Below are 24,538 nucleotides of genomic sequence, written 5' to 3' on the forward strand. Positions count from 1 at the left end.
TCTAAAGAATGTCAAGTGGTGGTTCTTATTGATAAATAAGTTATGTCTGCTGGCTGTTTTAGAGACTTATAAATTTCTAATGAATATGTGAGGGACTTATTAGTAATGATGGAAAACACTAATGAACTCAGGTTAACACTAATGAAATCAGGTTAAATCAACTAGGATGTTCTAGAAGCTTAAGATGCTTAAGTTTAAGCTTAAGATCAACGACATATTTTTTTCTCCTACCCATGACTTAGTTTCCTTAGAGTTGTAATGTCTATCACCTGTGTTTTTGTAGCTTATAACTATTTTTCAAAAGGTTCTCTTCTTTTGTTCTCTTCCCTCTTGTAACATTTTTACCATAGAGAAAAATTAATTCTTAATGGTGATTTTGTTTTTCAAACAAGCTTAGTAAAATTGCAGAGAATTGGTTAAAAAAGATGTGTGGAAGAAATTTTCAAGGAACAATGGTTTAATCCAAGCAATAATGGATAAAAGATTTGAGTGAACTTGAAATTGATAAAGATTAAATTAAGAGTACACATTCAATAGAATATAGGAAATGTGTTTTACATTGTATAGTAAGTTGAATTCTAAATAATCGAGATAAATGTGAATTCCAAAATATTAAGTACTTGTCAAAAAGTGAATAGATTTAAAGTTGGTTGTCTAAATGAATTCTAAGTTGTGTTTACACTATTACCACAAGGCAGTGCTACCTCAGCTGGAAAATAAAAATGGAGTCATGGCGGGGAGACCCTCCTGGACCCTCTCCACCCTTCCTCCCCCAGCACGTCTTTAACGATAGGAGTTTTTAAATTCCAGGTAGGGGTGCTGATGGGGATTCAGGTCTTTAGAAATCTATCCCTCACACAATATGCACACCCCTGTGCAAGCATTCTGCACTTTAATCAAAATACCACATTTTATATCAGTGGTGTCTAATGGAACTTTCTGCAAAGATGGAAATGTTCTATTTCTGTGCTGTGTAACAGAGTAGTCACTAGCCACATATGGCTGTTGAGCACTTGAAATGTGACAAGTGTGGGGCAGCCCAGGTGGCTCACCGGTTTAGCGCCACCTTCAGCCCAGGCCCCGATCCCGGGATTGAGTCCCACGTCAGGCTCCCTGCATGGAACCTGCTTTTCCCTCTGCCTCTGTCTCTGCCTCTTGCGCGCGCGCTCTCTCTCTCTCTGTGTCTTTCATGGATAAATAAATAAATAAAATCTTTAAAAAGAAATGTGACAAGTGCAACTGAAGGACTGATTTTTTTTTTAATTTTTTCACTTTTAATAAGCTTCATTTTATTTTTTAAAATGTTTAATATTTTATTTAAATTCAAGTTGCCAACATATAAGACCCAGTGCTCAATCCATCAAGTGAATAGGCTTCATTTTAAATAATGACATAGCACAGTTCTAAGTTCTAAGTTGTATGAGCCACATGCCATTTTACCTTAGAAATTTATAGGCAATAAACTTAATTTCTTTCTTTAGATCAGTCTTGGAATTGGCTGGATGGATCAAAAGTGACATTTGTCAAATGGGCAAATAAAAGTAAGAGTGATGGTGGAAAATGTAGCATTTTGCTAGCTTCAAATGAAACTTGGATAAAAGTTGAATGTTCCCATGGCTATGGAAGAGTTGTCTGCAGAGTTCCTCTGGGTAAGTATGGAACTTGTCCTTAAGAAATATTTTTGCAGAACCGGTCAGGAAATAAATGTGCAACTCGATTATGTGCAAAGTTTTGTACTTTGTCCTAAAGTCCTTATTTATTCCTTTAAGTGTGTCCAAAAAACTTGATGAAGCCATACAGAATCTTTCTCAGAAAAATAGATTGCAAGAGATAGAAATGCCAAGATGTCTAAGACTCCCAGATAAAACTACTAGGCAGCTTAAAGTTTGTATAATTCTTTCCTAAGAAAGATAGAAGCTGCCAGAGTATTGGGGAGCCCATTTCTCTGAATATATTCTTAAGATGTATTTGATTCTATCAGTCAAATATGTAAAAGCTCAAAGGTCTAATTCTGTAGTTAGTGTGCTTCCTTTCTCCTCATTCTCATAAAACTCATGATTAACTTAGCACCAATGCAAAACTCAATTTAATTACTTAAAATTTCCTGGAAGGAACATCTAAAGGAAGTTGTAATTTAAACTTAGATTTCATCATGAATTGATACATAAAACAATCATAAAAATCTTACCTTAATTTCATTTCTGGAGAAAGGAGCTCTAAATGTTTCATAGAAATATTTCTGTAGATTTAGCATAAAAATATCCCTTTGGTGTATAAATATTAAAGATAAAACCCCAATGCTAGATGACTGGTTTCTGTACCAATATATCTATTCAGAATATATTCAGGGACATGGCTACTTTAGGTTATCAGGGAAGACATCTAAGAACAGGAGACTCTGAAGCTGAGATCTGAAAGGCCAGCTAAGCAAAGATCAGGGGAGGCACTATGGGGAGAGCTACCGGTTATAACAAAGAGCCTACAGCAGCATGAGCTTGATTGAGTGCTCAAGGAAGAGCTGGAAGGTAGGCAGGCACCAGACACCTAAGACTTTGGAAGCAAGGGTCAAGAAGTCAGATTCTATGCTGAGTGAAATGGAAAACAACTGGAATATTACGGGGGAAGCTGGGAAACAGGGTTAGGATGGCATAAACCAAGAGTTCTGTTTTAGCATTTTGAGCTGTCTATATGAAGAAGAGATACTCATATGGAATGTCTAGCATGCAGCTGGACATATGAGAGAGAAGAGAGGTCAGCATAGAGTTAGTATTTAAAGCAAGAGGACAAATGAATCCATCTGGGCAGCATGCAAAGAAGGGGTCTGAGACAGCATTTGAAATTGAATAGCTAGGTGCTAAATGAAGTCATCCTATAGTCTTAAATTTTCTTTAAAGCAAGTAACACTTTACTTGGCCCTAGGTAAGTCAAACACAAAAATTTACAACTTGTAGCAATTTGCTATCAAAATAAGGTAATATATTGGAAATAATGTTCTCGAAGGAAGGGAAAGTAAGAATAAAGATAATACTCTAAATTCTTTAGAGAAAATTGCTAAAGCAATGAATAGGATTTGAATGAAAAGGAAAAGAGTTAAATCTGAAAACACTTGAATGTTTGATGATGATTTTGAATTCTGTGTTAATGTGCTATAAAACAATCAGCTATTTATTGTGTCTAATTTGTACAGAGTTTACACATGTGACATGCAGCCTAATGTATAAATCAGTAATGATGGCTTTTATATTCTCTCCTCCAATGTCAAACCTTTCCTTATTCCAGGCCCTGATTACAGAGGAATAGCTATCACATTTGCTGTGCTCAGTGTCTTAGCTTTCATCTGTGCACTGATTTGGTTCCTCTTCCAAAGGAACCGGTTGCATTGGGCAGGCTTCTCCTCAGTTCGATATGAACAAGGAATGAATGAAGATGAGATTATGCTTCCCACTTTCCATGACTAAATTCTTCTAAACGTTTGCTAATTTGCACTAATGTGTTGGGAAAATGAGCCATTTCAGATTTTCCCAGCGTCAGTATTTACTCTATCCTAAAGTAGACATTGTAAGTACTTTCACAGTTGTTTAATTGCTGTGCTGGTATCTACTGTGAATTATCCACAGAATGCCGTGTTTAAAACTTTACTTAATAGAATGGAGAAGAACCGAAGCCAGAACTAAGGTCCAAATTATTTGCAAGGTAATAAATTTAACATGCATTTTCTCTGTAAGAATGTAGTTAGTAACTAGGATATGTATATGTGAATGGCATTTTAACACAACTGCTTAGAGACTTAAAATTGGCATGGTACTAGGTCATAAATCTACCATTTAGCTTCGGGGTACCTGGGTGGCTCAGTCAGTCAAGTGTCTAACTCTTCATCTCAGCTCAGGTCTTGATCTCAGGATTGTGAGTTCAAGCCCTGCATTGGGTGCAATGCTAGGTATGGAGCCTACGTTGAATGAATGAATGAATGAATGAATGAATGAATGAATAAATAAATAAATAAATAAATATCCAGCCTAATGCAAAATTTGTACCTCAAGGTGAAAATATAACTGTAAATATTATCAAAATTATTATTTAAAAAAAAACAGAAAATGAAAAAAAAAGTTTCCTCTCCTCAAATTGTCATGTGGAAAAAAAACCCTCAAAACCCCAAAATAGTCATTTGTAGCATTCAGAAGAAATTATTAAATAATGAGATTTTACTTTTTTACACAACAAAATAGTGCTTTTGGCAAGATGCTTCTTATACTGTTCCAAAGATATTTCATACCAAAATTCTTTAAATGCAAATATTTTGTTTTGTCATAGTTATTTATAAAACAATGGCTTTAGGGGATCCCTGGGTGGCGCAGCGGTTTGGCGCCTGCCTTTGGCCCAGGGCGCGATCCTGGAGACCCGGGATCGAATCCCATATCGGGCTCCCGGTGCATGGAGCCTGCTTCTCCCTCTGCCTGTGTCTCTGCCTCTCTCTCTCTCTCTGTGACTATCATAAAATAAAAATAAAATTAAAAAAAAAACAATGGCTTTAAAGGAGATTTAGTACTTAACATTTTCCTAAAGTGTAGGAACATTGCTTTTAGATTGATTTAGATGTACTTGCAGCAGTGTGATTTTTGTCTTGTGTACAGTTTATAACCCTTTCTTCTTAAAGGGAATCAGCTAAGGATATGAGTTCTTGAAAATTTCACAATTTTTATGCTTTATATAACATGTCAAATTTTGACTATGAAATTTCTGTTACTTTGTTGCCTTTTTCTGTGAGCTAGAGAGAAAAGGAGTCTATGAAGGAAATTGTACATCTTGCATTTGTAAAAATGAAAATTTTATGGTGAAACTCTAAACCCTGTGATTACTACTAAAATATTTTAGATGATGAATGATTAAGGAAATGCTGTTTTGTGATTATCACTTTAAATTTTACCATCTAAAAAAATATTTTTAATAATAGTTTCCATTGGACATGGTGAATGCTTTATTCAGTGTTTATATTTATACTTTAAAATATTTTTGTATAATATTCATAGATTTATTTTAAGATTTAGAGTATTTATACTATGATAAATGCTTAAAAATAATTTTCTGAGACAGTTTTAGTATAGTCTAAAACTATAGTACAGTTGTCCTGAAATATTTTTATTGAATTTGTTAGACTGTTCCTCTTGCCCTGTGATCTGTACAATTTTAATTGTTAAAGATTTTCTTCAAAGAACTAAACCAACTTATTGTGAAAAGTACAACTATACAGGGTACCTACCTGGCTGGCTCAGTTGGAAGAGTATCCAACTCTTGATCTCAGGATTGTGAGTTCAAGCCCCACACTGAGTACAGAGATTACTTAAGAAAATAATAAAGTAGTAAAATCTTTTTTTAAAAAAAAAGGACAGTTGTATATAATAGTGATGCTGTAATAAAGTTTTATTTTTTAAGTAAAAGTGTTGATCTTTGTTGAAAAAGTATCTCTATGTTGGGTTTTTATTATGTTAGCATATAGTATAACAAAAAATAAAGTGTGCTGCTGTTGTAATTCAAGGTATCCTTTATTTAAAGAATAAATACAATTAGGGGTGCCTAAGTGGCTCAAGTGTCAAGTGTCGGTCAAGTGTCAGACTCTTGGTTTGGGCTCAGGTCATGATCTCAGAGTCATGAGATGGAGCTCTGTGTCAAGTTCCACTCTTAGCATGGAGTCTACTTGGGTTTCTCTCTGTCTCCTTCTCTGAAAATAAATAAATAAGTAAAATCATTTTTTTAAAAAAGAAATAATCATCCTATACTCTGAATGTTTTATTTAAGTCTCTTTTTCAGGTGCCTTTGACTCAGCAATTCTTAGCAAGTCTTTTAATTATTGGATCAGCAGAAATCCCATCTATGGCCCATTTACTTCTCATTCTTGGTGCTTCTTCAGGAGATCCTCCCCCCACGTCCCAACCCAAAGCATTCATCAGCCACTAGGTCACTTATTTAGTTCCAGGCTCATATCTCTAACTCCCACTGGAAAATCTACATCAAAGTCCTTCTCAGTATGATCAGAACTGCCTGTATTGTGCTCCTTTTTCCCATTTCACCTGTTGCGGTTGTGTCAGAACAACCAAAAACAGCCTTTTCCAGTCTTCTCTATCCAATCCAACCCCCAGATGTGGTCTGACAAAATTGATCTCTCAAAACCAGGTCCTAAAAAGCAAGAAGATATACCTAATGATCAGGTCCAGAGGACAAATGTAGAATTGATACCAATGATCACCCTCTTTTTCCTCCCTTTGCCCCACACACAGCATGTTCTCCTCCCTGATCCTACGGCAAGATGTCACCATTATCTGGGAGCTCCCCTCTGCAAATGATTGCAGTAGTTTGGTAACCCCCAATCCTCATACCACTGCTGAGTTTATGTTAGAGAAAGACATTCAGATTCCTTTATCTTTGGTTCATTTAATCCTAAAACCCTTTTGAAGAAATGAAGACTTAATTGTTATTAGTTCAATAATTTTGTCTTAAGAAGACGAATTTTGACCAGATCTTAAAGACCTTTTTTTAATAGACCCCATGATCTATATACAAAGTTACATCTAATTCCTTGCATATTCTAACTTAAAACATTCTTACAATATATACGTTTCACAAATTTAATATACATGTATTTCTATTTTTTCTAAGCTAAATTAATCACAAGCAGAATTTTAGAAACTTTTTTTCCATTTCCTCCAACCAGTTCTACTTCTTATATTCTCTTTCAATCAATATGAAGACACCATACCCCTCTTCTCCCAAACTAGAAACTCAGAATTCATCCTCAGATCCTCTCTTTCTCATCTCTCTAAACCAACAATTCTGGCAATTTTATCTCAGGCTTCTCACAGAGTGGCTGTCTCCAATATCAACTGTCTTAATTCAGGCCTTTATCACTTTTTTTTTTTCTCCCTGGATTATTTGTACCAGTCTCTTCACTGGTCTTCCTCGTCAGCCTTTCCTCTTCATCTCATTTTTCCCAGTCCTGGGTCTATAGGAGCTGAAATAAAACAGAAGAGGGCTCACTTTGTGTTTTGATCTGAAGTTACCTAGCCCTCCTCCTTATTTCAGGCCAAAAGGGATCTCAGCAACGATCAGCACAGGGACCTTTCCCAGGAACTTTATGTAGGCTGACGATCAGTCCTGGGAAGCCCAAGGGTTTAGGCTCCCTGGCCAAATAACCTTTTAATGCAATGTAAGACCAAGTCAACATTGCTCCAATTGCTAAACAACAGAGAAGGAAAATCAGATAAAACTGGAGTCTAGAAATTAGGAAAACACTGGTGATCTAAGCCAGTGGAAATGTAGCTAGTGGAGCCAGAATCCAGGCTGAGCTTCAAAGTGAAAGAGAAACTAGGAAATGGGGAATATGATATTCTGAAAAGTGTGGTGGAGAAGGAAAGGACAGGGATTGGGTCACAGCTAGAGGGAGAAGAAGGGTTGAAGAAGTTTTTTTTTTTTTTTCCAAAGAAGGGGGAGGGGGAGAGATTCACAGGTTTAGAAGCTGAAAGGAAAGAAAACAAAACAAATCAAAACACCCCAAAGGTGGACAGAGAAAAGTTAATGATGCAGAGAGATAGAGTCATGGAAGATCTTGGGGAAGATGGAGGAGAGGGAAGAGTCTAAGTCCACAGAAAGAGGAACAGGATTTGGATGGGTTGGGGAAGACTGCCTTCTTCTCTAAGGCCACACAAGGAAGACCTGCATGGAAGAGAAGGGGAGAGCAGGTAAGTATTTGAAGATTTTTGTTTATACCTGATGGCCCCCTGTCTCTATTGAGTAGAAGGCGAGGTCTTCTGCTGAGAAACATGAGTAGTAAATTGGGTCTCATCTTGAAGTGAGTAATAAAAAATGTGAAATACTTCATCAGAGGAATAGGGGAGGACAATGACCAAGACAAATAAAAGGATCACAGAAAAGGCATCCAGGGCCCAGATGAAATTAGAGCCATATATTTATACTGACAACCACCAGGAAAATGGATTGGTTTCTTCTACCTGTCCTTAGTTACATCAGTAAAGTTGAACAACAGGAGTCTGTAAAGAAGAGACCTCATCCTCAAAAAAATTAAACATGGAAGGCAGCCCTGGTGGCCCAGCAGTTTAGCGTCGCCTTCGGCCCAGGGCCTGATCCTGGAAACCTGGGATCGAGTCCCATGTCAGGCTTCCTGCATGGAGCCTGCTTCTCCCTCTGCCTGTGTCTCTGCCTCTGTCTCTCTCTGTCTCTCATGAATAAATAAATTTTTTGAAATCCTAAAAAAAAAAAAAATTAAACGTGGAATTTACCAGCCAAGATACCAAAGCTGGTATCTTTTACCAGCTGGCTCAGTTGGTGCAGCATGCAACTCTTGATCTGGTGGTCATGGATTCAAGCCCCATGTTAGGGCTCAAGAAACCATATGATCCAGCAATCCCGCCTCTGGGTGTATACTCAAAGGAAATGAGAACAAGATCTTGAAGGGACATCTGCACTCCCATGTTCACTGCAGTGTCATTTACAATAGTCAAGACGTAGAAGCTTAAATATCTGTCGAAGGATGAATGAGTAAACAAAACTTTATGTATATACATATATCTCACATACATACACAATGGAATATTATTTAGCCATGAGCAAGAAGGAACCTGCCATGTGTGACAATGTGGATGAACCTTGAGAGCATTATAGTAAGTGAAATAATACCACAAGAAAAAAAATTATTTTTAAGAAAAAAATTTATGATTATAATGGCAATGGATGTTAACTAAACTTACGGTGAGCACTTCATAATAAATACAAATATCGAATCTATATATTATACACCTGAAATTAATATAATGTTATATGTCAATTTATATCTCAATACAAAAAAAAGTAAGACCGAGAAAGACAAATGCTGTGTGATATCACTCATATATGAAGTAAAAAACAGCTAGACTAAGGCACCTGGGTGGTTCAGTGGTTGAGCATTTACCTTTCGCTCGGGTCATGATCCCAGGGTCCTGGGATCGAGTTCCACATTAGGCTCCCCGCAGGGAGCCTGCTTCTGTCTGTGTCTATGTCTCTACCTCTCTCTGTGTCTCTCATGAATAAATAAATAAAATCTTAAAAAAAAACAGCTGAACTCATAGAAAAAGAGAGTAAAGTTGTGTTTACTAAGGGCTTGGGGGTGGAGGAAATGGGGAGGTGTTGGACAAAGGGTACAAAGTTCCAGTTATAGGATGAATAAGTTCAAAGGATCTAACATGCAGCATAGTGATTATAGCTAATAATACTGTATTATGTTTTTAAGGTTCTTCCATGTTTTTAACAACCTGACAGTTCATTTTTTTTTTTAATGCCGAATTTCATTGTATGGATGTACTACAGTTTGTCCATCACCTTGTAGAGGACATCTTTGTTGCTTGCAGGTGTTAGCAACTGTGAATAAAGCTACTATAAACAAACGTATGCAATTTTTTGATATAAGTTATCAATTCGTTAAGGTAAATACCAAGAAGCACAATTGTTGAATTATATGGCAGGAAAATATTTAGTTTCGTAAGAAGCTGCCAAACTGTCTTCGGAAGTGCTTGTACCATTTTTGCATTTCCATCAGCACTGAATGAGAGAGTTCCTTTTGCTCCTCCTCTTCTTCAACATTTGGTGTTGTCAGTATTTTGGATTTTAGTCATTCTAATAGGTGTATAGTGATATCTTATTTTAGTTTTCAATTCTTTAGTGACCTGTGATGTTGAGCATTTCCATATGCTTTTTGCCATCTGTAGATCTTTAGCGAGGTATCTATTTAGATCATTTGTATGTTTTTTTAAATTGAGTTCCTGAGTTTTTGTTGAATTTAGACTCCATTTTAAAGTGCTCTTTCACTAAGGATAAGGTCAAGTAAGACCCTGTTTTGTGTATTGTGTTGTCTGGTTCCAGATGCCCCCTCAGTCAATTTACAGTCAATTACAGTCAATTTACAGTCGTCTATACATATATATTATAACAAGCATAGTTTTTTTTTTCTCCTTAAACAACAGAGCCTAATTGTCTTACATTTCTGGAGGCCAGAAATTCCAGAAGTTCTGGAGGCAGAATTGGTTCCTTCTAAGGACTGTGCAAGCAGTTAAAGACCCTTAAAGCAATTAAAGACCCTTAATCCAGAAGCTGGTAACAAAAGTTGTCTGAGGGGGGGAACCTGGGTGGCTCAGCAGGTTAAGTGTCTGACTTCAGCTCAGGTCATGATTTCTGGGTCCTGGGATGGAGTCCCCAGGGGGTTCCATGCTCAGGGAGGAGTCTGCTTGCCCCGCGGCCCACTCGGGCTCTCTCCTTCTCTCTAATATAAATAAAATGAAATCTTAAAAAAAGGGGGGATCTACTCCACTGGGAGGAGTCTTTGACACGGAGATTTCTGACCATTAGATGCAAAGAAGGACCGACAGACACCACAGTGAAGTGATCAAATCAGCGTCACCAATATGAGGCCGAGGGACATGGTGTCTGTCCTGGGCAGGGGGCGTCACTTCCCCGGTACTCTCGCCAAACAAACGCAGTGTGAATCCTGTTCTTGCACACGCACACGCACACCCGGAGGAAATCTAAGACAAAGTAAAACTGAAGGACGGTCTACGAGGTGACCTTGCGGCTCTCCGAAACGAGGGGGGACGAAGACCCACACTCAGAGGAGCTGCCCGGGCCGGGCCCACCGGGGGCTGGGAGGCTGGATGGCCACCGCAGTACTCGACGGCCTGGCTCCTGGAGCAGGGAAGCACCCCTGCAGGGACGGTTGTCCAGGTGGGCCACTGCACCCGTGCTCCGGTCCTGGCTCTGACCGCTCACTGGGGTGATTTATACGCGGCGCCAGGCCTCAGGGAGCGGCTGAAGCGCTGCGGAAGCTCCTCGGACTCTCGGTCCCATCCTCCGAAGGACAGCGGGGCCGCTCCCAGGGCGGGTCCCAAGGGCCGCGCGGACGGGGGGGCGGGAGGGGGCGGCGCCCTCCCCTGGCCGCCCCTCCCCTCCCCCCTCTCCTCCTCCCCCCTCTCCCCCCCTCCCCGTCCCCTGGGGCCGGCCGCGTGGGCGGGTGGTGCGCGCCCCGCACTTCCGAGGAGCGGGGCGCGGGGAGCGGGAGCCAGAGCACCGCCCGGGGCGCCCGCACCCGCCGTCATGGCCGGGGCCGCGCTGCCCGCCGTCCTGCTGCCGCTGCTGGGCCTGACCGCCGCCGCCGCCGCCGCCGCGGGTGAGCTGCCCCTGCCCCCGCGACCGCGGCCGCCCTCACCCCCGCGCAGCGGTGACCGTCCGCGCCCCCGGGGAAGGGCTCCCCGAGCGCTCGAGCGCGCCCCCGGCCCGCAGAGCTGCGAGAGCCCGGGCCGTCGGGGCTGAAGGGGGGCGGCTGCGGGGGGAGGGGGCTGCGGAGGGGGGAGCTGCGGGGGGGGAGCTGCGGGGGGGGTGCAAGGGGGGGCTGTGGGGGGCAGCTGCACGGGGGGCTGTGGGGAGAGGGGGCTGCGGGGGGCTGCGGGGGGAGGGGGGCTGCAGGGGGAGGGGGGCTGCAGGGGGGCTGCGGGGGGGGGCTGCAGGGGGGAGGGGGGCTGCAGGGGGGCTGCGGGGGCGGGGGCCGGCCGTGCGCGCTGTGGCAGCAGGAGAGCTGTGCAGCCCCCCTCCCGCCCCCCTTCCCCCCTTCCCCCCTTCCCCCTTCCCCCTCCCCTCCCTCCCGCGGGCGCCCTGTGACCCGTGGGGGCGGCTCGGCGGTTACGCAAGTGGCGTCGGAAAGATGGCACGTGATCGGCCTTTCCCGAAACAGATTCCGAGGAGCGCGGGCACCTCGCGGCAAGCGCGTCCGGGCCGCGGCGGGGAGCCCCGCCCCAACAGCGCGGCTGGAGCCCGAACCAGACCCAAGGGAACGCTTGTGTGGGCTGCAGTGAAGTGCTTCCTCGAGTGTTTTGGCTTTTTTGAATTTCACTTTCATTTTTTTAAGATTTTATTTATTTATTCACGAGACACACGAGGGAGGCAGAGCCGGAGGCCGAGGAGAGGCAGGCGCCCCGCGGGGCGGACGCGGGGGCTCGATCCGGGACCGGGGCACGCCCGGCGCGCAGGCGGGTCCGCAGCCGCGAGCCCCCGCGCCCCTCTGCGCGTTCGGGGGGGGGGGGGGAGGGGCTGCCGCACCGCCTAAGGCGCCTCACGCGGGAGGCAGCAGCGGGGAGGCCGCGCCCCCAGTTCCTGCCTGAGCGCTCCGGTGGTCCTCCTGTGGCTCGGCGGGGCAGAGGCCATACGGAGCGGAGGGCACGTGGAGTGGAGGCCACCTGGAGCGGAGGCCACACGGGGCAGAGGGCACGTGGAGTGGAGGCCACCTGGAGCGGAGGCCACACGGGGCAGAGGGCACGTGGAGTGGAGGCCACACGGAGCGGAGGCCACACGGGGCCGAGGGCACGTGGAGCGGAGGCCACGCGGAGCGGAGGCCACACGGGGCAGAGGGCACGTGGAGCGGAGGCCACGTGGGGCGGCCTTCACGGCTCACGCCGAGCACGCGAGTTTTTTTTTTCTTTTTTTTTCTTTTTTTTTATGAATTAATTTTTATTGGTGTTCAATTTACCAACATACAGAATAACACCCAGTGCTCATCCCGTCAAGTGTACCCCTCAGTGCCCGTCACCCATTCACCCCCACCCCCCGCCCTCCTCCCCTTCCACCACCCCTAGTTCATTTCCCAGAGTTAGGAGCCTTTATGTTCTGTCTCCCTTTCTGATACTTCCCACACATTTCTTCTCCCTTCCCTTATATTCCCTTTCGCTATTATTCATATTCCCCAAATGAATGAGAACATACACTGTTTGTCCTTCTCCGGTTACTGCGAGCACGCGAGTTTTGTCTGGGACCGGCCTGGACGGTTCTGAGAGCCGCCGCCGCGCCCTCGGAGCCTGCCGTGACCTCGGGCTGCCGCGCCTTCGCCCAAGACGGCCTTTGCTTGTCAGATCCCTTTTAAGGGTCCGTTTCTGGGTGTTGGTATCCCTTTCAGGGACGCTGTTTCGAACAGTAAACCGGGACGAGCTGTGGTTGCAAAATTTTGTTCTTTCCCTTTTATCAGTCCAGTGCGCTTAGCAGGTGTTCCAGGGGCTCAGGAGCCGCTCGTTGCCCAAGGCAATGCTACTAGCTAAGGGGCTTCGAGGACTGATTTAGAAAGAGCACGAGCTCCCCAGGGAGGCTCAACCGTCGGGCCTCCATGAAGCTCCCTAACTCCTTGCTCGTGGGGGCGATCCCCCGTGGGGCCATCAGGAGCCTGAAGGGGGGCGGCGGCGGCCACCTGCTGGGCCTCCAGGTCCTGGGGCCCTTCCCTGTGTTCCCGTCGTGCGAGATGCAGGGTCCGTGTTGGGACGAGAGAGCCTCGGGAGCGCCGCTCCAGGCGGGCTGCTGAGCATCTCGGCCGTGGGATCGAGGGCTGACAACCCTGTTTGTCATCATAGTACCTCACAGCAGCTCATGCAGACAAGATCACCAACCGTATTAGAGCTACGACTACGTCAGGAAAGAACGTCTCCAGGTTATCACAAAATTAGCTTAATTAGCTGAGTGGCAAGATCTCAACGGAAAGGCTCTTGTGGTTCTTGCATGAAGTAGAAGTTTAAGGTTGAAATGGAAATCGTTGTCATCATTCTCTGTTGTTTTGGAGTTTATTAGCATAAGTGATCTTATGTTCTTAACTATTATCTTGAAAATCACAATGAACAAAATATTTTTAAAATTCCGAGTAAGTTTCCATGGGATCCCTTTTAAAAAGTTCTTCTGCTATGTGCTTTTTGAAATTTGGAAGAATTCCCCCTGAGAACATCTAAGCCTCATACTTTTAGTGGGGATAATTTTAACTGTCTTGTGTGGTACTGGCACAAAAACAGACACATAGATCAATGGAACAGAACAGAGAACCCAGAAGTGGACCCTGAAGTTTATGGTCAACTAATATTCGATAAAGGAGGAAAGACGATCCACTGGAAGAAAGACAGTCTCTTCAATAGATGGTGCTGGGAAAATTGGTCATCCACATGCAGAAGAATGAAACTAGACCACTCTCTTGCACCATACACAAAGATAAACTCAATGGATGAAAGATCTAAATGTGAGACAAGATTCCATCAAAATCCTAGAGGAGAACACAGGCAACACCCTTTTTGAACTTGGCCACAGTAACTTCTTGCAAGATACATCCACGAAGGCAAAAGAAACAAAAGCAAAAATGAACTATTGGGACTTCATCAAGATAAGAAGCTTTTGCACAGCAAATGATACAGTCAACAAAACTAAAAGACAACCTACAGAATGGGAGAAGATATTTGCAAATAACATATCAGATAAAGGGCTAGTTTCCAAAATCTATAAAGAACTTATTAAACTCAACACCAAAGAAACAAACAATCCCATCCTGAAATGGGCAAAAGACATGAAGAGAAATCTCACAGAGGAAGACATAGACATGGCCAACATGCAGATGAGAAAATGCTCTGCATCACTTGCCATCAGGGAAATACAAATCAAAACCACAATGAGATACCACCTCACACCAGTGAGAATGGGGAAAATTAACAAGGCAGGAAACCACAAATGTTGGAGAGGATGCAGAGAAAAGGGAACCCTCTTACACTGTTGGTGGGAATGTGAACTGGTGCAGCCACTCTGGAAAACTGTGTGGAGGTTCCTCAAAGAGTTAAAAATAGACCTGCCCTACGACCCAGCAATTGCACTGTTAGGGATTTACCCCGAAGATTCAGATGCAATGAAACGCCGGGACACCTGCACCCCGATGTTTCTAGCAGCAATGTCCACAATAGCCAAACTGTGGAAGGAGCCTCGGTGCCCATCGAAAGATGAATGGATAAAGAAGATGTGGTTTATGTATACAATGGAATATTACTCAGCCATTAGAAACGACAAATACCCACCATTTGCTTCAACGTGGATGGAACTGGAGGGTATTATGCTGAGTGAAGTAAGTCAATCGGAGAAGGACAAACAGTGTATGTTCTCATTCATTTGGGGAATATGAATAATAGTGAAAGGGAATATAAGGGAAGGGAGAAGAAATGTGTGGGAAATATCAGAAAGGGAGACAGAACATAAAGACTCCTAACTCTGGGAAATGAACTAGGGGTGGTGGAAGGGGAGGAGGGCGGGGGGTGGGGGTGAATGGGTGACGGGCACGGAGGGGAACATTTGACCGGATGAGCACTGGGTATTATTCTGTATGTTGGTAAATTGAACACCAATAAAAATTAATTTATTAAAAAAAAAAAAGTTCTTCTGTAAGGGTGCTTGTTCCCATCGTGGGTGATCGGTGTGCTTATTGGGTAGGTGATTTCCCCTGGGCCTGAGATGAGTGAAATTTTAAGCATATTCCGAGAAGTCCTCCTGCTGTGGTCATCCTGTGGATCAGAATCTAGGTCACTCATTTTGAATCCTACAGGCCCTGGAGGAGGGTGCCCCTGCCTTCCTGGCTCTCACCTCTGTACCACTCTCCCTGCTGTTCACTGTTACCCACACTGGGCCCCTGGGGACTCAGCCACCTGCTGGCTCCCCTGCCCAGACCGTCCTCCCCTTCCCCTATCCTTGGCATGGCTGCCCCCACCCACATCATTCAAAAATCCATGTGTCACTTCCTCGGGCCTTCCCTCAATGGCCCAGTTCTCTATGGCATGCCCCTATTCTGTCTTCTTCCGAGCACTTGATACTGAGTGCATCTTGTTTCTTCATCATCTGCTTGCTTGTCTTCCTCCTTGCCAGAAGAGAGATGCGTAATAGCAGAGACTGTACTATCTTACGAATTTTTGTTTTGAGTCTTTGCATTTTATTCTAATTTATAATAAAAGGACTAAGAATTTTAGATTCTTGATTTTATTTATTTATTATTTATTTATTTTTAGATGCTTGATTTTAAAAAGTAAGGGTGGATAATGAGATTTCAGTTTCCTTCAAATTATTTTATTTCTGTCATGAACCGATCTCACAATTGAATTCAAAGCATTAAATCGTCTTAATTCATTGATGTGGCTTTTTCTAATTCTTGTAGATGGCACAGTGGTATTTCAGGGGAAATGATCTCAGGTAAATTTTTGTAAATTTTGAGACATTAATGTTTCTTCTAATGAAAAAGTGAAATTAGGCGTTATCTCAGGACTTCTTTCATTGTTGAGAAGCGTTTAAAAAGTGTGTTTCTGTGTTGAAAACTAGTTTTGTAGCAGGGTTCTTGTCCACAATTTTTTATGATACATAATCAAATACTTATTTTGTTTGTGGGTTATTTTGGATTTTGAGGGCAGATCTTGAGACTGAACCTATAAGAAAATGGACCAGTGCTACCCGATGAGAGCCGCAGAGGAACGCTGGCACCCCCATTCTATAAATAAATCTCATGGCAGCTCTTCTACAAAGTGACTGCAGGGGAGAAAGGTGGAGGTGGACCTCTTGGAAGGTGGGTTGGGGAGGGTGATGTGGAGAGGGAGTGGAGTGTCAGAGTGGCTGATTTCCTTGGGATTCAGGGAGATTTTGGAGCCCAGACTACAGCCACAGGTCCCGTGGGTTAGCCAGGGACTTGGAACCCCACTCCTGCCTCCATATGTTACAATAAACAGCTCCTCTTCTTTCTCGGTCTCTGCCACAGTTGCTCCTGTGGAAGCCAAGTGACTGTGACTCATATCTCAACCAGAGAAAGGCGAAGGTTTTATTACTGACCAGGGGGAAAAAATGCAGTCTTTGCCTTCACTTTGTTAACATTCAGAACAAGTATTTCCCAAGGATCACTTCCTCTTATGCTGTGCTGGTTGCTTAAAAGAAATTATAAGGGAACAGAGAGTTCTCTAGAACTGACTGTAATGCCAAATATTCCTGGAGATATGCTGTTGTATTCTGTAGCACATGGTAATTTCAGGCAGAGGATCTGTATAGAAACTTTTGGAATCTTAAGTGCAAGCTTTTAAAATTTTTATCAGGCTCCTAAATTTCTATAAATATTGAGTCAATGGAATTATAAAGTTATAACATCCATAAAGAGGGCAACCTGGGTGGCTCAGTCATTTAGCGCTGCCTTCAGCCCAGGGTATGATCCTGGGGACCCAGGATCAAGTCCCACATCAGGCTCCCTGCATGGAGCCTGCTTCTCCCTCTGCTTGTGTCTCTGCCTCTCTGTGTGTGTGTCTCTCATGCATAAATAAATAAAATCTTAAAAAAAATCTATAAAGAGTCACTTAGGTGCATTATTAATGACCTATCTTTCAGGACAGCTGTGAAGAAGTAAGTGCTAGAAAAGAACTTTGCAGAGAACATTGTGTGCAGGCTGTGTGTGTGTGTGAAGTGTATTTGGCAAAATATATTTTTAAGGAAGATATTACAGAACCTGTAATTGAAAACTTATGGCAGTATTTTGGGAGGCAGGTTTTTAAGGATAACAGGATTATAGCATAACTATAGCTGATAACTTAGCATCGCGCAAGGCTTAGCTTAGCTTTCTGCTCATGGAGTGCATGCACTTCAGCCGCTCTCCTCACAAGACGCATCCAGCCTCTGCTTGAACACGTTTCTTCTCAGAGTAAAAATATATGTCTTGAGTCGTTTTAAAGCTTGTTTCGGGGGCACACACTGACCGGTAGCATGAGAAGAAGGGATTGGGGCTGAATTAAGTGGGGTTACTGCTAGTGCTGAAATGAACCGAAGGGGAAGGCAGTTGAAAATTTTGAGGAAGTGAACAGTTTGTTTTGTATTTTTATGGCCATAGCTTCTCAGTTTTTTTTTTTTTTTTTGGTCTTGCTGTGTATTGCTTATTTAATTATTCAGCAGTGGTCTTTGAGTTGCTGCAATCCTCTTTATCATCGTCATCATCCTCATTCCCATCTCAGGGCCCACGTTTGCTATTCCCTGTCTGACCCAGACTTCCATGTGGCTTTTTCCCTTCAGCTCACTCAGACTTTTTGCATGTTACCTTGATAATGAGATCTTTCTTAGACACCTTTTAGGGGTGCCTGGGTGGCTCAGTGGTTGAGCATCTGCCTTTGGCTTGGGTCGTGATCCTGGGGTCCCGGGATTGAGTCCCACATCGGGCTCCTCGCAGGGAGCCTGCTTCTCCCTCTGCCTGGGACTCTGCCTCTCTGTGTGTCTCTCATGAGTGAATAATCTTAAAAAAAAAAAAAAAAAAGACGCCTTTCTAAAACTGCAGCTCTAACCCCAGCTCTACATTCAGTATCTTGCTTCTCTGCAGGAGCCCAGTGTGGGACTCAATCCCAGACCCTGGGATCACGACCTGAGCCAAAGGCAGACATTCAACCGCTGAGCCACCCAGGCATCCCTTGCTTCTCTGTTTTAACTTTTCTCCTCAGTACTTATCACCATCTTTGCTTGCTCATCTCCAAGATGGCCCCAGTGATTCTTTCCTCCTGGTACTCATAGTTTTGTGTAGCGCACCCCAGCACTGAACAGGGGTGACCTCTGTACCAAATAGGATATTGCAGAAATAACAGAGTGTGACCTTCAAGGCTGTGACCCTCAAGTGCTATTGCACTTCTCCCTTGTTCTCATTTGAATCATTTGCTCTGAGAGAAGTCACCTGTATGTCATGGGGACCCTCAGGCGACCCTGTGAAGTCCACATGGTGAGAACCTTGGCCACTTACCCACAGCCAGCACCAACCCACCACCCATCTGAAGGAGCCTTCTTGGAGGCTTATCCTTCAACTAGCTCAGTCTTCAGATGGCTGCGGCCCTAGGAGAGAGCTTGGCTGCAACTTCATGAGAAACCCCAAGCCAGAATGACCCAGCTAGACAGCTGCTTCCAGATTCCTGACGCAGAGGAACTGTAATAAAGGTTTTTAGTTGTTTTAAGTTGCTTATTTGCAACAGATTGCTAATACATCAGCTAAATATAAAATACCACCCATCATGTCTTGCCTTGGTGTATCTGCCTCAACTAAACATAAGCTCCAGGACGGCAGGATTCCTTTTCCTTTTTGTTTGCTGTGGCATCTAGGAAGCACCTGGAACATCTTTCTCACAACTGTCATAAGAATAAGTACTCTTGTTATCCTCGTTTTACAAATAAGGAAACTAGGGCACAGTGAGGTTAAGTATCATATCCACAATGGAGTCAGAGCTAGGCTTCTCCACAGCTTAATGTGTCCCCTGCATGCTATCTCGTGTTAGGTACAAGACGCTAGGATAGTTATTAAGGAGGGGACACTGCAATTTAAGAAATGGTTTCTGTTGTCATGCAGTTAGTCCAATTGGGAAAACAGGGTAAATATCAGATAACTGGCACACAGAGCAGAATTTGATCAGTGCCGTATGAACGTGCATTGGCCTCCAAAGGGTAACACAGCCCCTTTTCCAAGAATAATGGCTACCTGTGGTTCTTACGCATGGGTCCCCATGGCTTGTGTCATCTTATCCTCACTGCTCGAGCCACAACTAATCGAAACAGGGATAATTGCCTAAATCAAAGAATGACTGCTCTAGGCTAGGCAGCCGCTCAAGGGAGTTCCTAGTATAAAAACCCTACGAGGCCTATTTACTGAGCTAAAACCTTCAGAGTTCTTATTATCCCAAGTATCCTTACAGCAAATCTCTATCACTGCAGTAACCTAGCAAGTTCTTAGTCTTTGTAGCCAGAAAGCATCTCATACATGTTGTTATTAGAAGTTCAGACGAGTCAGAGGTTACAAGAAGATGAGGGTTGAACACTTCTGACACACGAGCTGCCTCTGAAATAAGAGTATATACTTTAACCAATAGACAGTATAGAAGAGTTATAAAGCTTTTATAAAGCATAAGAACTACAAGTGTGCAAAGAAGTAATTTGTAAGTTAACATCATTTGGTGTTGATTGTATTTTTGTGTATTTAATAGACTTGCTTTATTCCATATAAAAACCGAATTGCAAAATTTATTTTTTATATTCTTGAGTTATCAGTAGAAAATATTATGTGTAGCTTTGACTAGAAATAATATGACAACATTTGTCAGCCTGTGATTCAAGAATTTCCAGTGATATAGAAAGGTGTTTCAGGTGTCATCAACCATGGAAATGGAGTCTGTTTCCATTTAAGTGGTTGTTTTTTAACCCTATAAAGATAAAGAGAAGGGAACAAAATGAATCAGAACAAAATAGGAAAACAAAGAAAAAAGAAAATAAAAATTTGCATTTGCCCTTGTGACTTTCTGTTTGAGTTTCATTCTGGAAGTGACTGTTTGTTTTGTCTATCATGTCTTAACACATAAAACATTATCAGGTAGGAGGAAGGAGAGGAGGGAAGAGACCTGCCTACTTCACTCATTGAATATTTGACTCCTTTCTAGGTGCTTGTCATTGTGTTTTCTATGATACTCCCTCTGTTTTGGAATTTCTTTTTCTTTTTCCTTTTGTACATGACAAACTCCTTTATCCTGTAAGTTGTAGCTCAAATTATTTCCTTCTTTTTGAAGTATTTCCTGACTTTATAAGTTATTTACTCTTTCTTTTATTGTTTTATATAGCATTTTACCTATCATACCTCTGTAATATCTGTTATGTGCATGTGTCTGACTCTCCCATCAGACTGAGCACTTTACATGAAGGACTCATTCCTCTTTATATCCCTTTCTCTTTACTCCTTGGCACTGACCATTATACCTGACATATAGGAGTTGCTCAGTAAATGTTCGCTAGATGGGTGATGGGTAGATGGAAGAACAGTTGTTAATAACCTATTCAAAGGTGTGAGAAAGGGAACTCTGCTTCGGGCTATCACTGGGTGAGAAGAACAACTAGAAACTCTAGATGAAATTCCATTAAAACCATATTTGCAGGCACCAGAGAGCTGCTGAGATGAGCCCAACATTGTGTGTATTAACTTTTCCCTTTATGAGAGTTGCCAAAATCTGCAGTTTTGGGCAGTCTCAGGGTGTTAAGGAGGCAAAATTTGAGTTTTAACTGGCCAAAGAAGAGAGGCTCTGCTTAGTTCCCAGGCTTTTTATTGGGATTCATGGATATTGAGCCTCCCAAAGGCTACACCTCCCCAGGTCAACTCAATCCTTGACTGTATTAATGTAACTGTCAATACCCAAATTGCCTGCCAGAGTTCCCTCTAGGGGGAGAGTAACATCATCTAGGGCCTCTACATTTTTTTTCCTGCACAGTGTCTTAATTGACTTCAAACAAACAAAGAAAAACAAAAACCCACGTACCAAGCATTATAAGAAATAGGTCAAAGGAGAAAAGAAACAAAAATAGACCAAAAGGCAACCCAGAAATTAGAGTTATCAGAAATGGACTTTAAAATAACTATAGTAAGTTCAAGAATATAGATAATAAAACTGAGAATTTCACCAGAGGTCCAGAAACTATATAAATATAAATGAATTGAAATTCTATAACTGAAAAAAAAAAAAAAACCACTGACATTATGAACTCAATAGACGGGTATAACAGCAGATTCTTAAAACCTAAAGAGTAGATAATAAACCAGAAAGAACAAGATTATAGTATGGCGAGCCAAGAGTATTAAAATATGGGAAAAAAAACAAAGGAAATATTTGGGACATGGTGAAAAGTCTAACATGAACATGTTGAGGGCAGCCCGGGTAGCTCAGCGGTTTAGCGCCGCCTTCAGCCCAGGTCGTGATCCTGGAGGCCCCGGATCCAGTCCCACACCGGGCTCCTTGTGTGGAGCCTGCTTCTCTCTCTGCCTCTCTCTCTCTCTCTCTCTCTCTCTCTCTCTCTCTCTCATGAATACATAAAATCTTAAAAAAAAAAGGCTTAAGCGACCATCAACTTAAAATAGACTGCTATGTACATAGGATGCTTCTATAGGAACCTCATGGTAACCACAAACCAAAAACCTGTAATAGGTACACAAAAAAAAGTAAAGAGAAAAGAATCCAAACATAACATTAAAAAAAGTGTATCACAAGGGAAGGAGCAAGAGAAGAAAGGAACTGGGAAAACGATGAAAGCAACCATAAAGCAATGAAAGAACTGGTGCTAAGTACATAGCTATCAATAATTATTTAAATGTAAATGTTCAAAATGCTCCAATCAAAAGATATAGGGTGACTGAATAGATTAAAAAGAATAAAATAAAATAAATAAAATAAAATAAAATAAAATAAATAAAATAAAATAACTAGGGCACCTGCCGTGCTAGCTTAGTTGGTAGAGCATGCGACTCTTGTTCTTGGGGCTGTGAGTTCAAGCCCCATACCAGACATAGAGCTTCCTTAAAAAAAAAAAAAAAAAAAAAAAAACCAAGACCCATTTATATGCTGCCTTCAAGACTCGATTCAGACCTAAAGACACATGTAGACCAAAAGTGAAAGAATGGAAAAAAATATTACATGCAAATGGAAATGGAAGGAAAGTTGGGTAGTAATAATATCAGACAAAACAGACTTTAAAAGAGAGACTATAACAAGAGACAAAGAAGATAATGATAAAGAGATCAGCCCAGCAAGAGAATCTAGCAATTATGGATATCTGTACACCCAACATAGGAGCGCCCAGATATATAAAGCAAATATTAACAGACCTAAGGGGAGAAACTGACAGTAATACAATAATAGGGAATTTTAACACCCCACGTTCATCAATGGACAGATCATCCAGACAGAAAATAAGGAAACAGTGGCCTTACCACATCAGACCAGATGGAATTAGTAGACACATAAAGAACAAAGCAGCAGAAGATCTATTCTTTCCAGGTTCACATGGAACTTTCTCCAGGATAGATCACCTGTTAGGCCACAAAACAAGTGTCAGTAAATTTAAAAAGCTTGAGATCGGATCAAGTGTCTCTTCCAATAACATATCTAGTATGAAACTAGATATGAAGTACAAGAAAAAAAATGGGGGAAAAAACCCCAACCCTGCAAACATGTGGAGGCTAAACAACATGTTACTAAACGACCCATAGTCAATGAAGAAATCAAAGAGGAAATTTAAAACTACTTTGAGAATAACAGGTGTTGGTGAGAATGTGGAAAAAAAGGAGCTCTCATGCACTGTTGGTGGGAATGCAAATTTGTGCAGCCTCTGTAGAAAACAGTTTGTGGAGGTTCCTCAAAAAATTAAAAATAGAATTACCATATGATCTAGTAATTCCAGTATTGGGTATTTACCCCCCAAAACAAAAGATAATCAGAAAAGATATATGCATCCCTATGTTTACTGTAGCGTTATTTACAGTAGTTGGGATACAGCAGCAACCCGTGTCCATCCACAGATGAATAAAGATCTATACATCACCAGTGGGATATCACTCAGCCATAAAGTAATGAAATCTTGCCATTTGTGACAACATGGATGGACCAAGGGGATATTTTGCTAAGTGAACTAAGTCAGACAGAGAAAGGCAAATACCATATGATTTCACTTATATGTTAAATCTAAAAGAGTTCCTCTGAGTAAGGACCAGACTTTCAAAGAAGGCAGCAGCAGTATATAGTGAAAGTAGGATGGCTGAGTACTGTTTCTCAGACAGAGGATCTAAGGGCCTAGCTGTTTCACTTACAGACCTTCAACTGTGCACCCTGTTTTCAGGCCCTCCCTAAGCCCTGCCCCTATAGGTGTGTCTGGCTTCTCCAATTCCTAAACATTTCTGGACTTCTTGCTTTTTAACTCCTGGGATCATACTGCACATATAATTTTACAGCCAGGTTTTTTTTTTCTAACTCAATGTTTCATTAAGTAAATGTTGCTAAAATACCCCTACCAACTACCTTTAAGCCACCACAATGAGAAAGTTCTAGATTACTACCAGAATTCAAGCCAAGGTAGTCACATGTGTAATGCCCAGTACTTATAGAACAGCAGGAAGGAAAAAAAACAAACCTGTATACAAAATAAATGGTATCTTGAGACACCTACTCTCGTGCTAGTACATATTGAATGATTTTTAATTTTTTTAAAGATTTTATTTTTAAGGATTCTCTTCACAGAATGTGGGGCTCAAAACTTACAATCCTAGAATCAAGAGTCGCATATTCCACTGCCTGAACCAGCTGGACAGGTGCCCCCATCTTGGATGATTTAACTACTAAATGTAGCAGTATGAGGTGGGGAACAATGTGGGTCTCATCATGGGGACAATTTTAATTAGTCTGTGGTATTATCTAGGTTACTGACCCAGCTGCTGCAACAATGACCTGAATTAGCAATGGCTTAACAAAATAGTAGTTTTTTTTTTTTCTCTCATAGCAATCTGAGTGTGATATGATGGCTCCATGTAGGATCCTTCTGTCTTGTAGCTTTGCTGTTCCTAGGCTGTTTCCATTATTGACATGATTAAGGATGGCTAATGACATTTTCGCCAGTGGGAAAGGGGAAGCATGATCCAGGGAGCATACTCCCTTTTAAAGGCAGTTCTGCACCTTTCACTTCAGCCCAGAGCTCATTATCCAGAAGTTACTGGAAGACAGGAAAATAGCTTGGTGGACATGTATTCTGTGCTGTATAAGAAGCCAACGTAAAAAAAGAACCCACAAAAAATTTTAAAATAATAATAAATGCAACAGGAAAAAAAAAGTGCCGTGTTCAAGTAGGAGACAAGTAATGGTCTCCGCCATATTCTGAGTTG

The 24,538-nt window shown here is 42.3% G+C and overlaps 1 protein-coding gene across 3 annotated transcripts in view; it reads left to right on the forward strand.

Annotated features, from left to right (window-relative positions):
- The window catches only part of LY75 (lymphocyte antigen 75), a 130,732-nt gene that overhangs the window by 88,261 nt on the left and 17,933 nt on the right, over window positions 1–24,538 (forward strand). The window contains exons 34-35 of one of the 3 annotated variants that reach the window (XR_008662137.1): window positions 1,487–1,649; window positions 3,280–3,412. Coding sequence is in view for 2 of the 3 variants with exons in the window: in XM_055307916.1 (XP_055163891.1) it covers window positions 1,482–1,649; window positions 3,280–3,458 (347 nt within the window). In the remaining variant the exon portion in view is untranslated. Of the gene's footprint in view, window positions 1–1,481; window positions 1,650–3,279; window positions 5,473–24,538 lie in introns of those variants that run through there. The other 2 variants (XM_055307916.1, XM_055307917.1) reach the window with 2 other exon arrangements.

Source organism: Nyctereutes procyonoides, unplaced genomic scaffold (assembly GCF_905146905.1).
Source record: "Nyctereutes procyonoides isolate TBG_1078 unplaced genomic scaffold, NYPRO_anot_genome, whole genome shotgun sequence".
NCBI lineage: Eukaryota > Metazoa > Chordata > Mammalia > Carnivora > Canidae > Nyctereutes > Nyctereutes procyonoides.